At 38.2% G+C, this 16631-nt stretch overlaps 1 protein-coding gene across 1 annotated transcript in view; it reads left to right on the top strand.

The window, feature by feature from the left end:
- The window catches only part of DPY19L3 (dpy-19 like C-mannosyltransferase 3), a 50619-nt gene that overhangs the window by 16670 nt on the left and 17318 nt on the right, over positions 1–16631 (top strand). The window contains exons 4-10 of the mRNA XM_029911789.1: positions 3924–4014; positions 5937–6058; positions 6929–7074; positions 8778–8901; positions 9777–9911; positions 14198–14329; positions 16087–16188. Coding sequence (XP_029767649.1) covers positions 3924–4014; positions 5937–6058; positions 6929–7074; positions 8778–8901; positions 9777–9911; positions 14198–14329; positions 16087–16188 — 852 coding nt within the window. The remainder of the gene's footprint in view (positions 1–3923; positions 4015–5936; positions 6059–6928; positions 7075–8777; positions 8902–9776; positions 9912–14197; positions 14330–16086; positions 16189–16631) is intronic.

A 16631-nucleotide genomic window follows, 5' to 3' on the forward strand; every position in this document is an offset into this window, starting at 1 on the left:
ACACACACACACACACACACACACACACACACACACACACACACACACACACACACCCCAAATGCCCAGTGTATCTTCCCATGTGTCATTTCTGCAACAGCAAATGAACTCACAATTTACATTTTTCTCAGGGAATGAGCTCTAGTATGAACATCAGAGAATTAGAACAGAAGTAAAACTTGATTCTCCTTTCATATCAGTTTTAATCTAGTGTTATTCTGTTTACATCAATGAATTTGCACCAGCGAAGATAAGATGATAATTAGGCACAAAGCATAAGCAGTATTTGAGTCCCGATGTTCTCACTTGTTCTGGCTAATCATGTGCTTATGTCTTCTCATTTCACATGCTAAATCTCTAATAGAGATGAACAAAGGAGCAGGAAGCTAGTATTCAAAGTTCATTAATAACCCAAGTGAACAGGTGTAATCCATTAGGAAAAAACCAAGCTGGATCAATACTTCAGTACTTTCCTCCTGAAGATGTTGCTTGGCACCCATACCCTATATCAAAAGTCTAATCAACATTTGAGCAGGAGCCATGCCATTCTGACAGATGGACAGGAGGTTAATCAGCCAAAAGACCATGTATGTGCATTAAATATGTTTGCTGAGGGCATGAGTCACAGCCTGGAACATTGATAGCAGCTGTCTATATTGAGTTTCCACTTGTATAGTTGAAGAGATTTGCTAATCTGACTGATCTGCATTGAAATTTAAGACTTGAAAACAAAATATATATATTTTTTCAGCTACACAAACTATGCTTTGGCCTTGTTAAATCAGATCAAAGAATGCTGGATGAAGGCAGTCAGTGTAATTAGGTCCATATTTGTGCTGTTTTATATAAAAAGCTTCAATTCATTTTATCTGTTTTCCTAAATTTGGTATGATTTGCTTTAGAGGGTTGAGGAAACTTGTTCTGGAATCTAAGGACTTTCACTGTTAACTGTGACTAGAGCCCTTTTGTATGTTGTTTTCATTGCTTAATACTGCAATAAATGAAAGACTTGAGTTCAAAAGACTACATTGAAAATGTGCCAGATAAGTATGGACTTTTGAGACAGTAAATGTTAAGTGAGTTTCCAGGGGAATTCTTTGGGAGAGAATAATGCAAATCCCCAACTCAGGTAATGCAAAAACCCAGCCTTTTGAAGCTATGCCAGTCAACCATTGTTGACTGGTTACCTGTTACAGAAGGCTGAGATTAAAGGCCAAAGCCGTTTAAAGAAATGGCTGATCTGTCCAGTCTGAGTTTTAGTTCTGGATCTAACATGGGTGAATTTCCAACCACGGGGAAAACCCAGCTGTGGGTGTTGAAGGACTAAAACCTACCAGAGCCCTAGGGTGTAATAGGAGATGACATCTGGTAAGCTTTTTTGCATATGTATAGGTTCTTTTATTATTTTAATGTCTTTTCTCTGTAATACTTTTACCTTAAAAATAAATGTGCTTGTTTAGAAGGAACTGTGGGCAATATACTGGTCATAGCCCTTGGACAGAAAGTAGAACAGAGGCGCTGGTCTTTTTTTGGTATTCTAGCTTGCTGGGTATATCACAGAGTAAGGCAAGAAATTGTGGAGCCTTAAAAATGCATGGTTAGAAAGGAGTGAGGTGTGGGTTTCCACCAGGCAGAGGTGATGGCTAGGAGCTGGAAGACTTTAAGTGGATGCCATTTGTGGCCCACATTGGGGGAAAGACAGGTGCAATTGCCCTGAAACTGTAACAAATATTATTGAGCATGGTTGATATGTTGCATCATAATCTGCCATGGAAATTTCTGCTGTTCCTAATGTATGAATCACCATAGTCCACACAAACTCTCCAGTTGCATTCCAGTATACTAAAACATTACAGTGTCAGTGGACTACATTGACTTTGTGCCTTTTAGTACACCTCTACCCAGATATAACGCGACCTGATATAACATGAATTCGAATATAACGCGGTAAAGCAGTGCTCGGGGAGGGGGCTGCGCACTCTGGCGGATCAAAGCAAGTTCAATATAAAACGCAGTTTCACCTACAATGCGGTAAGATTTTTTGGCTCCCGAGGACAGCGTTATAGCGGGGTAGCGATGTATTTAATATCATACTAAGCAAAACGAATAGAATTGAACCAGATCATAAGATGGGATAGCTGCAATTTCTAGTTTTAAATTCACCACTACTACAAAAAAGTTCTCTCAAAACAGAAGCAACATTTTTAAGTGTTAAAGTAGAAGGAATTTTTAACACTTGGAATTTATTAAGGGGGGGAAGGTAATCACAGAGGGGGATCTAATTAGCAAAAATGCATTCAAACATGATTAATATGTAATCCTTGCACCAGCTGTCTTCAACCAAATGCTATTTATATTTTACGACACAAACACTAGTGAGTTTTACATCTGTTTCATGCTAAGATAACATCTGCTTTACTCATTCACAACACTTTTCCAGTTCGATGGCAATTTATACTTTTCTTAGTGTGCTATGTCAATAAAAATATATATTGTTATGGGTAAACACTTTGAGTGCATGTTTTACTATTGTATGTTGAACTTGTGCAATGTTTATCACAGAATCTACAGTGTTCCTAACATAAATGTTTTCTAAGAGCTCTAAGACATTCTTAAAAGATATTTTATGAAAGTAAATTTACATGTGAAAAGACATTTTGAAGGATGTAGGCTATGGCTGCACTACAGCTTAAGTCAACGTAAGTTAGAGTTTCACCCGCCAACATAACTACCTCTATGTGGTGGGGACTGGAGTAATTAAACCAACGGGAGAGCTCTCTTTCATCAGTTTAGAGCAGCTACATGGAGAGCTTCTAATGGTTTATTTTTCTCTACAGTTGACTTCAGCAAAATGTGGTTTTTGCAACAAGATTCTACATTGGGGAAGAGGAAGCCATTTTTGTTTAGTTTTATGTTAGCACTGAACCAACATTGATTCTTTTCCAACATTAGGAGATAAGAGAATCAGCATGACTGTGTAAAGGAAATGCAAGTCTTAGGATGCTACACAATTAACAAGAATGGTACCATAAAAGCTGAGAAAGTAAGGCCATTCAGCTATTTCAGCAATGTGCTTTTGTACAGGAAGATGAATTAATAGGATTAGCTTTAGGAATCTTATTAGGATTTCTTCATGTTGAGATTGCCATATGTGGAGTCAAAAATATAGGGATAAACCCTTTCTAGTTTTGTAAACTATACAAAATTAAAAAAAAAATTAATTTAGGCACTAAAGGTCACTGTTATTTGTAAGATAAAATGAAAAACTAAATGATTTCACCGCATGATATTTTGTTTTCCATATTTTAATTTGTCAAAGTGTGCTCATCCATGGCTCCGAGCATGTGTATAAACCTCATTAAGCGCACAAGACTCATGAACTAATGGAAGGAAGTGAATTCCCAAGTAGAGGTCCCCTATTGAAAATCCCCTTCTGTCTAAACTAAAGCATTGTAAGTTTGAATGCCTCAGGTCTCAGCTGCTGCAGCATCAGCCAAAGAGACAAAAATCAGACCTTTGAGATACTGAGAACTCAAACAAATTTAAGGCTTTATAGATTAAAACTAACACCTTAATTTGGAATGTGAAAACAAATAGGAGGCCAGTGTTGTTTTTAACCTATAAAGTTAAGTATAAAGTGTTGAACCAGCTAGCTCCCTGCAAGAAACCATTTAACAAATGGGCATTCCACACTAGCTGTCTCTTTACCCAAGGGCCCATTTTTACAATTCTAACTCTGAGTAATTCTCTCATGTTGACATTAATGGGTCAAAATGTGAGAAAGGACTGCTCATGTGAATAGGACTTACAGGATCAGGCCCAGAGTTTGCTGAAGCAAGTCATGTTCCACAGTATTGATATGTAAACATAAGCTCTGGTGAATGATTGTATCTTAAGTAGCAGGGCTTCTAACTTATTTGCAGGAAGTAGAACGGGAAATTTCATTCAGGACTGAATGTGGATTGTATTACTCCTATTACAAAGAGATGCTGCAGGCTACATCCATCCAACAAGGTATTTGTAATGTATAAAGTAAATTTTACTTTGCTTTGACGAAATGCTGTTTTTAATAAAGTGAAAAGTGAATATAATGTTTTTGAAAGGTGCTGTAATAATCATGCTAGACACAAATTTGTTTGATTCATCCACCAAGCAGGAATCAGGGCCGGCTCTAGGATTTTTGCCGCCCAAAGCAAAAACAATTTTGGCCGCCCCTCCCCCCCCCGTTTTTTAATTACCCCCACCCCCCGGCCCCGCCTCAACTCCGCCCCTTCCCCAAATCCCCAGCCCTGCCTCCTCCCCCCAGGCTCTCAAGCCTGGGAGGGAGAGCAGCGGCGCGCGAAACGGCTGTTTCACGCGCCGCGGCTGCTCGGGATCTCCCCCTCCCTCCCAGGTTTGAGAGCCTGGGAGGGAGGGGGAGACTCCGAGTGGCCGCGGCGCGGGCGCCGCTTCTCCCCCTCCCTCTCAGGCTCTCAAGCCTGGGAGGGAGGGCGAGTAGCGGCGCGCGAGCGGCAGCGGAGGTGAGCTAGGGCGGCCGGGGCACATTTTTAGGGGCGGCATTCTGGCGCCGGCCATGCCGCCCCTAAAAATGTGCCGCCCCAAGCACCAGCTTGTTTTGCTGGTGCCTAGAGCCGGCCCTGGCAGGAATAGTTTAGATAGTGGAAATATAAGCTTTGGAATGGTACATTGTTTCCTCCGATGTACCACCCAGTGAGAAAGTGAAATCACTCCTAAGAGTGATATTTCCATACCTGTTTAGTGTTTTGCCTCATTGTTTTACTCAACAGTGGCTAAGCATTTGATATGCTGTAACTGCTTATTACAGTAATTAGAATAGTCAATACTATGCTGTGTTCTACACCCCCCCCCCTTTTTTTTTTTTTTTTTTGTTTTTTTTATATGTAAATTGTTTTGTTTGAGGGAATTTTTTTTTTTTTTTTATTTTTTATTATTTTTTTTTTTCCATCTTTTATTTTTTCTTCCCCCCCCCCCCCTTTTTTTTTTTTTTGTATCCATGGTTTGTGTCATAGGTAGATTGTTTGGTGGAAGGGACTTTTTTTGTCTAAATATTTGTACAGTGCCTAGCAAAACGGGGCCCTAATGCCTGGTTGAGACCTCTAGGTATTCTTGCAAAACAGATAAATAATATCTACTATGATGCCTATTGGGATTATTTGTGATGGTGTCTTGTCTTCAAGACACTGGACTGAGACTCCCAATTAATTTTCCTTATGCTACCTAACCACTAGTATGGTTGGTAACAATTTCATCAATACCAATCTCAGCTGTCTTTAAAGCAGTGACCTAAAAGTGAATGGCTCATGATCCCAGTATTAATGTCCCAAGTGTAGTGCTCCAAACATCATTTATTATTGCAGTGTCCACAGCATCATGAAAATAGGCATAATATTGCATGTTGACATTCTGTATATTTAGTAATGTATTACATTCACTGTATAGCAGTCCAGTAATCGCCATTCTAAGGGTACATAAACACTAATATTAAAAAAATAAAAAATAAAAAACACCACAGCACCAAGTGTCAGAGCCTGAGTAAATTGACTCTGGGTCTAAAAATAATAGTGTCGACCTTTGGTCTTGGGCCAGAGCCCTGGGGTCCAGCCCGAGCCTTAATGTTTACACTGCAATTTTTAGCCCTGCATCCCAAGCCCTGTGAGTCCAAGTCATCTGATCTGGGCCAGCCGTGGTCATGCCATGAGTCTTAGGGTATGTCTACACTGCTCTCAAAGTGGGAAAATTAACTTTAATAAAAGTTTTAGATTTTAGTAACTGAACCAGATATAAAAACATGTTTTGAATCCTTGACGTAATGCTTTGCAAAGTTTTCCATAAAAGATCTTAAAATACACTTGTGAACTTTTCACTGTACAGCTGAAAATATATTCTTCTATTTTAATTTCTCTTTTAACCTTTAGGTTTACATGGCTTAATATATGACAATAAAACTGAATCTCTGAGGACAATTAACATACTTGAAAGAATGAATGTTTACCAGGAGGTGTTTCTCAGCATACTGTATAGGATTCTTCCCATTCAGGTAGATATTTAATTATGGCTTTAAATAAATAACTATATATGGAAGCTTCCCAGTGAACGAGAAACCTAATTTTGGTTAATTTCTAAGGATAAATATATTCCTGCAATTGTTTTAAATCTATAAAAATAAAAACTACTTAGTTTTCAATGCAACCACACATGAATATAATAGGAAAACCAAATTTTAAAGATTTAAAAGTGGTTGGAATTATCCACTTGTGGCTGCCATTATGGATTTGCACCTGCAAAAGGAACAAGACCCTTTATGGTCATTTTAAAGCTTTAAACAGTCTGTGTGTGTACACGTGCACATATGCACTCAGGGTTTTAAGAATCAGGATAGGTCTGGCCAAGTGATGCTGCGGCTGTGTGGTATGCCAGGACTGTGGGGGAACTCTCGTAGCTTGCTTCATTTCACTAGAGGAGCAAATATAGCCTTCCTAATACATTCTTTCTGGCTAGCAGCTCACCTCACCCTTGTGGGTAAAGGGATGTGAAGATCCTTGTAGCTATTGCAGATGAGTTCCCTCCCTGTGAGTGGGCAGAGTATTGAGAGGTGGAGACTTCACAAGAGTGTAAGATGGGACTTTAAACAGGTAGCTTTGGAAGTGTTTGCTTAACAGCCCTTCATATTATTATGGACTATCAGTAAACTACATTTAGGCACTTAAAATAGATTTTTGAATCACTGGGTCATAAATCTTGTATTTTTGAAAAAATGTATTGGGTTTTTATACCATTTTACTTGTCTTTAACACTGATTATTTGTATTGTTATTTTGCAAAAAAGTGTTGAGACATTACCTTTAAATTCACATAAATTTTATAAAATACTGGAAATAATTTAACTTCAATATTCCTCTGTTTTACAGAAGTATTTAGAGCCTGTTTATTTTTATATCTACACTTTGTTTGGACTTCAGGCACTTTATGTCATTGCTCTGTATGTAACCAGTTGGCTTCTTAGTGGAACATGGCTTTCAGGTTTGTTAGCAGCTTTCTGGTATATTACGAACAGGTGAGTGTGAATTAACATGTGACCCTTCTAAAGTTTTAGTTTCTGACACATAAGGTTCAGACATATATTAAACAGTCAATTGCTAGGATTAAATTGGGAGTAAGGGAGAGCATAAAACAGCAGAGAGGCTCTCTCTTTAGATCAGCCAGATATTTAATAATAATATCTAATGTTTGAGATAGAGTCAAAAGTTTGAGGAAACTCTCTAAAAATATGGCATATCCAAGCTCTTTTGGGACTAGACTGAAGTGGGAGTTCCCAAGTGGCTTTTAGCCACCTATGTACTTCCCACATTGTGCAGCCCTTCTGTACCAGCCTCATATCCCCTCAGTGCAAGTCAAAGTACTCTAAGAGGTGCGGTTACTTATGCCAGATGCACCACAGCCCCAAGAGCTTAGGGTGACCAGAATTTATGTCCCAACCACTTCCTTTGTTCCCCTATAGATACACCTCTTGCATTGTGGGTCAGGGAAAAGGTGGCATAGGACCTGCTGTGCTGCTATGGCACCTAAGGATTCCCTGAATTGAGGATTCCTTAAGGGATCAGATTAGCTGCTTTGCATTGCCCTACCACCAGCTTGAGTGAGGCTGGCTCTTGAACTTTCAGTTGTTTTCTGAAACTTAAGAAAATAAAAGTATGTCAGTACTATCAAAGCTGTCCCAAAGGTGTTTAAAATTACTCTCTCCTCTAGAACACTAAAAACACTAGATAACTATAAGGAATCACTTTGTAACTGATTTGCTTACAGTCAAACTCCTTTACAGTAGTCACAACTGCTGATTAACATTTCAAACCGTGGATAGTAGTTCATGTATTTATTTAAGAGGTCATTTTTTCCACATATGGAAGACTTGGAATGGACTTGTTTCCTCTCCAACTTTCTAATAAATAGTGTACAGTAGAAGGATGTTACTTAGCCAGATAAAATGAGTAGATGGGACCAATTTGGATAATGGGGAGTTTCTGTCCAAAGGGTGTACATCTAGGGTCATGGAATTACTGTTTGAAGTACTAGGGTCTTGCAGGCAAGAATGGTTCAGATAAACAGGTTGTTCTATTTTCCACTTACTTCAGCTACATAAGGAGAAATGGACATGGGATTATTTACATTTGTCTGAGATTCTGGAAATGACTGTGCTGGGTGGTTGCCCTTGTCTTTTGATAATAACACTTCCAGTGTCAGAATGTTTCAGGAAAGGCAAGAAGTCTCTTGCTGTCCATTCAATGGGATTCAGTCATGCCATTAATACAATGCACTTGAATTATAGTGAGGAAAATGCACTTGAATTACAGTGAGGAAAATGACGGCTATCTATTCAGCTATGCCTCCTGAAAGCCAAACTGAGGAGAAATATATTGCCATTGACCTGAAAAGTGCCAACACTTTTCTTTAGATTCCCCTAACTCTGCTCCCCAAGAGGAGGTTTGGCTCCACAGTAACAGCTATCTGAAAACAAGTGGAGTTAAAGATTCAAAAGGAAGAAATTTTGGTCATGAATGAACTAATCCCTGGATGCTCCTCTTGGCAAGTTTTCAGGGCTGGGGATGTTCAGAGGACTCACCATTTAGGAGTCTGGTCAGAAACAATTTGCAGGAGCCTAGATATGATTTTCCAAATACACTTTCAATTTTAATTGAAATCTTCTGTGCAGGAGACTGGGTTTTGGTTGCATTTATGAATCTCTGCATTTGTTTTGTGCAGAATAGATACCACAAGAGTAGAATTCACCATTCCATTAAGAGAGAACTGGGCACTGCCATTCTTTGCAGTTCAGATAGCAGCAATCACATACCTATTCAGATCTCATTTACAACCTCTTCATGAAGTAAGTATTTCTAACATATTTGATATAACAAAACTAGTATCTGAAATGTCAGGAGAGCTGCTGAAAACAGAAGTGTGTGCTTCCTATAAATCAGAAGGAACGCACTATTATTAAATATAGTGATGGAAATGTACAAGGCACTATACAAATAGATGGTAGAAAGAATTGTTACTCTGAGGAGCTTGCAATTAATTTAAACAAATAATTGAACTATGAAGGGGTGCAAACACTGATAAATGCACTCAGGGTTGAAAAAAAATTGCAAAAGAAATCTGTTTTTTAAAAAAAATTTCACTGTTGAAAGGAAAACTGTACAGAGCTCAAGAAGGAGAGTTTTATGTATTTGGATGTCATAAGTGTGTCACCCAAAGAGAGGTTAGGAAAAAGGCTTGCAAAGCCCAAAGGTGAAAGTTTTTTTCCCTACTTTAATTTATTTTACATTTAAAAAAATTAAGAGGTAACCCTGAGTTGTAGAAGTAAAAGCATGTACAGGATACAGTTTGTGCAACTGTCAGTTTTAAGTCATTACTTCAGATTTGGTCAAGATAACAAAACACATCGTACCCCACGTGAGCCTATCAGATAAGTTTTCAAGCTAAGCTGAGACCTAGCCTTTTTTCCAGGTGAAATTACAACTGTAAAATTTGCTACTGCAATTTTGCACCTGCAAAATGAATTGTGTGTGTAAATTGGAGTACTTGAAACTAAATACCAGCTGTCCCCTGCAATCCAAGTACTGTAGTTAGAAGTTAAGATGTTTCAGTGTCAAACTTTAGAGATGTACTCTTTTAATTTAACCCTTGAGAGAACCCTCCCCTCTCCCCACCACTTATTGATGGAGATATGTAAGTTACAGAAGAACTTTCTCTTTCCAGAAACTGACACTTCTGGCAGTGTTTATATCAACCTTTCTCTTTAGCCTGACTTGGCAATTCAATCAGTTTATGATGCTGATGCAAGCATTAGTATTATTCATATTGGACTGTCTTGACATGCTTCCCACAGCAAAGGTAATCTTATTTCTGGCCAGGACCAGACTTTCTTTCTAAGTCTAATACTAATGTAGCTTTGAGAAGTTCCTTTGCAGAGTGTTCTACATTTGAAAGTAGCACATAATATGCAGTGCACTTCTGTGATGTGCTCTTAAATAACCACAATCAGTTATTTCCTATAATACAACTGCGGGATAGAACTGAGTAATTTGAACATACACACTTTTTTTGTTAACTGAATATGATTTTTCAGCTGGAATGTTTGTCTGGCTTTGTCCCTGTTTACTTGGTGCAACTCTTAAGTTCTGTAATAGTGAAGTCCTGTCCTCAGCTAGGTTATGAAAGTGTTTTGGGGATCATTTTCAGACATAATTATAGCCAAACTTGATTATAAAACTATTTGCCACCACATCAATTATAGTTACAAACCAGGGCCCCAATTCTACATTTGATTCCACACAGATATATGCTTGCAACCATGCAGATCTGAAAGCAGGTATGGGAGCTCATGTTCAGAAACTGTGCTAAAACCTTACTAAGCCCGTAGTCTTACCACAGCCTCTGCTAAAATAGTTTGTAAAACAAGGGGGAAAAAACAAAACAAAAAAACCATGCCTAGGCTGGGAATCATAACCAAATGAAATCGTGTCAGCTGCAATTGTGATCACAAATACTTGTCAAACATGGATTGGATATATATATATATATATATACACACACACACACACACACACACACACACACACAGTGGCAGCATTAAGTACATGAAAGTGTGAAACTTTTGTATTCTTGCTAGAGTAATAATGACTAAGGTCTTGATGCTGTAAAGAATTATGCTTGTGCTCAGCTTTACACACATGAATGGTCCCATCCCATTGGGCCTACTCTTGTGTAGCCAGTTAAGCACTTGCATAAATCTTTGTAGGATCAGGGCTTTAATTAGGTCTGGTAAAATACAAAAGTAATTGTATAAAGACTTTTAAACTGGATGCAGTATTCTAAAACCTTAATTTGAAGCAATAAATTATACAGCAGTTAAACAACAAAACATCTCAGTGAATATTTATTGTTTTAAAAAGTTAAGATTCCAGAAAGAAAAATCAAGAATATCTAATTCATACAGATTTGAATCAGGGCCAATTAAAAAAAAAAATCTTGCTATGTATTCCAGAGAACTCTGTATTCTCTGCATTTTTTTGTACAGTTAAAAAAAATGTTTTAGCATGTTTCTAGCATATGCTATATTTGAATTTGCAGTGGTGGAAAGTAACTCCCAGTTTATATCTAAGTATGTTTTGTTGAGAATATGCATCCTTAATAAATTCATGGGTCTGAATTTATCAAAAAAATAATAAAAATCACCTGTCAAATATGTGATTTATAAGATTTACTTACTGTCACTCCCATGAATTTGGATGATCAATTAAAATAATTCAGGTAATAATACACGTTTCTCTCAGATTATTTTTAGTTCCCAATGTAATGGTATACTAATTGTAACGCTTAAATAACTTCATATATTGAATAAGAAATGGGCAGTGCTAATGGGTTCTAGCACTAATATAATTGTTTCCACTTTAAATCAAGAGAAACAAACATTGTTTTTACATTTTAAAACCTTTTAAAACAAAACACTTCAGAGCAAAGACTAGGTTAAATTATAGTAACTAATTTTAAAAAGTATTACAAGTGTAATCCCTGTAAGCCATGAGGCTATCTGAAACCGATAATACTCATAACTAACAAGTTTGAACGATCTAAGGAAAATCCTAAAACTATCATTCTGATTTCAGTTCAACAGTGCTGGGGATGTGATCAACCATCAGAGAAGTTTATATTCCTGTAGTTGGTCAGCAGAAACTGAAAATGAAGTTTCTTTTTAAGTAAATGCTGTATGTATGTTTGCAAACCTAATGGCCAAGGTTTCCCCCTTACTTCAATAGGAGCTGCTGCACAGCATTTTTGAAAATCAGGTCATGTAATTATGTGCCAAGATAAGAACTTAGGAGCCTAACATCAGGGATCCATTTTTAAATATCTTGATGGGAAGTTTTTTTTTGTTTGAGAGATTTTCTGTTTACATCCTAAATTACAAAATCTTCTATTTGAATTGGTGTGATTTGCAGGCTATATTAAATTGTATGATATTGCATTATTTGTCATGCAATGATTTATTGATCTATAGAAACCATAAATTGGGCACAATTCTTTTATGAGTTACATCCATGCAACCCTTCTGAAGTCACTTGGGGACAGAACGAGGTCCAATATCTCATAATTTTTGTATAGTTGTATGTTGTTTAATATTCATATTAATGTAGCTCCCGAACAAAACAGTCTCAGGTCCTCATTGCACTAGATGCTATAAAGTGCCTTCAAAGGTACTTATCTATTAAAGGTGTACAGTAGGGTTCTCCTTCAGCTTTTGAGCCACCATCAGAGCCCCAAAAAATTGACAACAGAAAATCTTACATGGGAAATCTTGAAGATTCTGATTCTATAAGCACCTGCTGTCATGCTGAATCTGTCAGATAAACTGTGTGGAGAGGATAACTATTTGGCTAGGTAAAATCATAAAACTGTCTGAATGTTGTCTTGACAACCTTACATCATAGTTTGAAAGACAGCTATAGTCACTGCACCATAAATCAAAAGGAGGAACAGAATGGACCAGATTGCTGTTTCAGCAACAAGCAAGACAAATTATACCCTTGAGACATTCAAGTTTACCGTAGAACAGAAGCCATCACTATGGTGCTGAACTGAACTGACAAAAAGGTTGTTGTAAGGAGAATAAAAACGAATTCACTATCAGCTGAATGATTGTTTAGCTAGGAAAAAGACATTTTTCTTGAGTTCAATATCAAAAGCGTACCAGTTCTGTTGAGATGATCTCAACATGTGTTCTAAGTATTGCTACATTAAATGTAAGATGATCCAATAGACAATGCTTTAAGAATGGGTAATGTATAGATTTATGGCTAGTATTCCTGTGTAAATTGAATAATACTTCACTGTCAGACAGCCTAAGTCAAGAAGATGGTGACTTGAATTTTAAAGTAATTGTATTAATTTATGCTTAAAATCAAAAGGGTTGAAAGACTAAAACTATTCATAATCTGCTTTATAAATATCCCAAAACTTCACAAAAGGTCTCTTATGTATATCTGCAGACATAAGCTCAGGGTAGCCAGGGTACCTCAGCAGCTACCACAAAGTTTGGCAGTTCATTTCATCCTAAAGAATTAAAAGATATTTTAAAGTGTCTTTGCCACAGAATATTGTTGCATATTGACTTAAAATTGGATCTTATCTATTTGGTATTGATTTAGGGCAGTGGTTCCCAAACTTGTTCCGCTGCTTGTGCGGGGAAAGCCCCTGGCGGGCCGGGCTGGTTTGTTTACCTGCCGCGTCCGCAGGTTCGGCCAATCGCGGCTCCAGGTGGCCGTGGTTCACTGCTCCAGGCCAATGGGAGTAGCCCGCGCGGGCTGAGGGATGTACTGATCGCCACTTACAGCAGCTCCCATTGGCCTGGAGCAGCGAACCACAGCCACCTGGAGCCGCGACTGGCCGAACCTGCGGACGCGGCAGGTAAACAAACCAGCCCAGCCCGCCAGGGGCTTTCCCCGCACAAGCAGCGGAACAAGTTTGGGAACCACTGCCCTAAATCAATACCAAATAGATAAGATCCAATTTTAAGTTTGGGAACCACTGATTTAGGCCAATGCTGGAATCCAGCATTGAACTCTGGATCTACCATATGCAAAGTACTAATTAAAAGAAGCACACAGTATCATACATCAGCAAAATCAATTATTTTTTAACATGAACATCCAGTTGAGCATCCTTATCTATTGCAGTTTCATAAGAAGCTCAAGAAAATTTAGTTGCTTTGTGTACAACTGTCATTTGCTGGCAACGATAATCCTGTAAGAAGCACAAAAATATTTGTGATCCCAAATGCTGGCACAGAAAGATACTTCCCCAAGATGCTTAAACCATTTTATGTGATTAACTTTTTCCTAGTTGTAACGTTCATATGCTTAGGTCACTGTGGCATCAAACATTCATAACAAAAACATGAAATACTATTAACCTAATTATTGATTCTTGTGTATGAATATTTTACAAAGATAGGATAGTACCACTGAATGTGATGTTCTGAAACTCACAATACCACATTTATCACTAGAAGTGATTGACATAAGTGAAAGAGACCAACAGTAAAAAATACTCACTTTTGTTCAGGGAAAAGCAAATTTTTTTAAAGATATTTTGGCATGCATAACATCTCTTTGTTGCAGGTTACATGGCTCTACATTATACAATTAACAGGCATACTGCTGGTCTGTGTTCTACAGTTCTTTAATTCCATGATTCTTGGATCCCTACTTATAAGTTTTAATGTGTCAGTCTTGCTAGCAAGAACAGTTCAGGTACGTGCTCAAAACCTTTTTTGTTTTGTAATAGTAAACAAGCAGTATGACAAATTTAAAAGTAGTTCAGTTTTTAGAGAAATCTGTCTCCTTCCTCAACACTCTTAGTCTGGCTATACCAAAAGAAGGACTGGAGACATTTGACATGGGTTTAATCAGGCTGCAACTTTATTATTAGATGTCTGGGACTACCCGGCAAATAAAAGGGTACAGTGCAGGTAACCCCATGTTTAGTCTGAAATTACCCATGGGGCTTTTACCTTCTCCCCCTCTTTTTCCATCCAAGTCCCTCCAGCTAATCCATTGCCAGGACCTTACCATCCACCGTCCCTTGTAGGAGAGTTAAGGTGGGCTATAAGAATGGGGACTCCTATGATTGGTATAGCATGGAGTCAATACCCCAACCACCCCCCGTTCGTTCCTTTAACGAATACCTCTTTATAAGTCTTTTTCCAAGCCATTTATCCAGTCACTGTATACCTTTCCTATGGAGTACCTGCACTGGACATTGCCACAGGCAGCAGCAATTAGTTTGGCTGCCTCCTCCTCAAACCCAATCGGGTTTACTGCCCCTCTTTTATGTCGGCCAAAACAAATGAGCTCCAAAGCTTTACAGGGGAACCCCATCCTCCCTGAATAATTTGGTGCCCCAGGATGCCCAAGCTGCCCCTTTTAAACCCTGCATTCCTAGGGGATGAGTCAGTGACCACGCTGACCCTTTTGCAGCAGTTTTCATCCCCTTCCCCCAAAAGCCATAAAGCACAGTACCTTTCATTCCACCAGCCAGCCAAATAGCCCCCTGCTTAAAGGCGCAGGGCAGTCATTTTCAGCAGGCTATCACCATTGGTTAGAAGATTTCCAACAGAGTAAAGGCTCAGTGATTACTCTTACTGATAATTAATGGGTACATCTAAAATGTTACAATTTGGGAGGTATCAGCAATGTCACAATTCTATACTTGCTATTAACATTTACAACTATGCAAACGGAGACCCTGATCTTGCAAAGGTACATGTGTGAACAGACCTTTACACACATAGCGTCCCATTGATTTCAGTAGGACTCAGATGGGATCCTTAACTCCAAGCCGTCAGAATCCTTTGTAGGAAGGAGCCCTAAGTCAAACCAGTTGTCTAATTAGATGTCTAATTAGTTGTCCTATTAGTTGTCATCTAATTAGACAATATCTGTTCCCATCCCAAACTGCCTGTGAGTGGGACAAGGAGCATTGTTAAATCTGAAGCTTTAAACTGGGAGATCATCCAGAAGGCCATGCAGTCTAGCTGATACTCATGCTGAATTAAGAGCATGCCCTTCGTCCCATTGGCACATTGAGAAAATACTGATTTCCACAGCAACCTGGAGAACACACATGGTGTTTGAGGTCCAAATCAGTCTAGACCTCTGAGGAAGTGCTGAGGTTGGGAAACTAGATAGGCACAAAGAGGCCACCTCAGAGAGGATCCTGAGAATCTACTTGGCCATCAACAGAGCTCAGCCAGGCCAATGAGGTTACAGGAGCTCTGTGCTGTGAGTACACCTTTGGTCCCTCTCCTCCTGTGTAGAAATTTACACAATTCTACATATGTGGCTGAAGTTAATTGCTTGCTTGTGTTAGGCTAATGCAATATTAGTTTTTGATCATATTTAAATAAACAAATAATTTGAAGCAGCTTATTTTATCTCTTGTTCCAGATGTATAAAATCCTAAATCTTTTGTTTTAAAAGACTAAAATACTAATCCGTTTAATTTCTAGAAAAACATGAAAATGGGATGCTTGCTAAATAGACTTGGGAAACTTTTCTTCCATGTACTCATGGTGTTATGTTTGACACTTCTAGTTAATAACTTTATTAAGGTAGGTAAATATGAAGTTTTCTACATATGTAAAGTTAGGAATTTGATAAATATACATGATGTAAGCAACTTTGAGTAGTAAATCATGAGATTTCACCTCATTTAAAACAGTAGATTTTAGGAGCTGAAGAGAGTTTCTGATTCTTTTTGTCCAAGAATCTTTTTAACCTCTCTTTTCCGGAACCCTCTGATCACAAGTTGACCCCATTTCTGCAACAACTTATGCATGTACATAAATGTATAACTTTATCAGTACTTCCATGGGAAGAATATGGCCAATATTGCTTTATAGCACTTCTCATCCATTTCTGTTAGACTCAAATCCATTAAAAAAGTTGAAGTGCAGTTCTACTCCAAAAAGTTACTATATAAAAAGACAGCTTCTTACTCATATCTGCTCTCTGTGTACACAGAGACAAATCTATACATTTTAAAAGTAGGGGG

Source organism: Terrapene carolina, unplaced genomic scaffold (assembly GCF_002925995.2).
Source record: "Terrapene carolina triunguis isolate 2854851 unplaced genomic scaffold, T_m_triunguis-2.0 Scaffold130, whole genome shotgun sequence".
Classification (NCBI taxonomy): domain Eukaryota; kingdom Metazoa; phylum Chordata; order Testudines; family Emydidae; genus Terrapene; species Terrapene triunguis.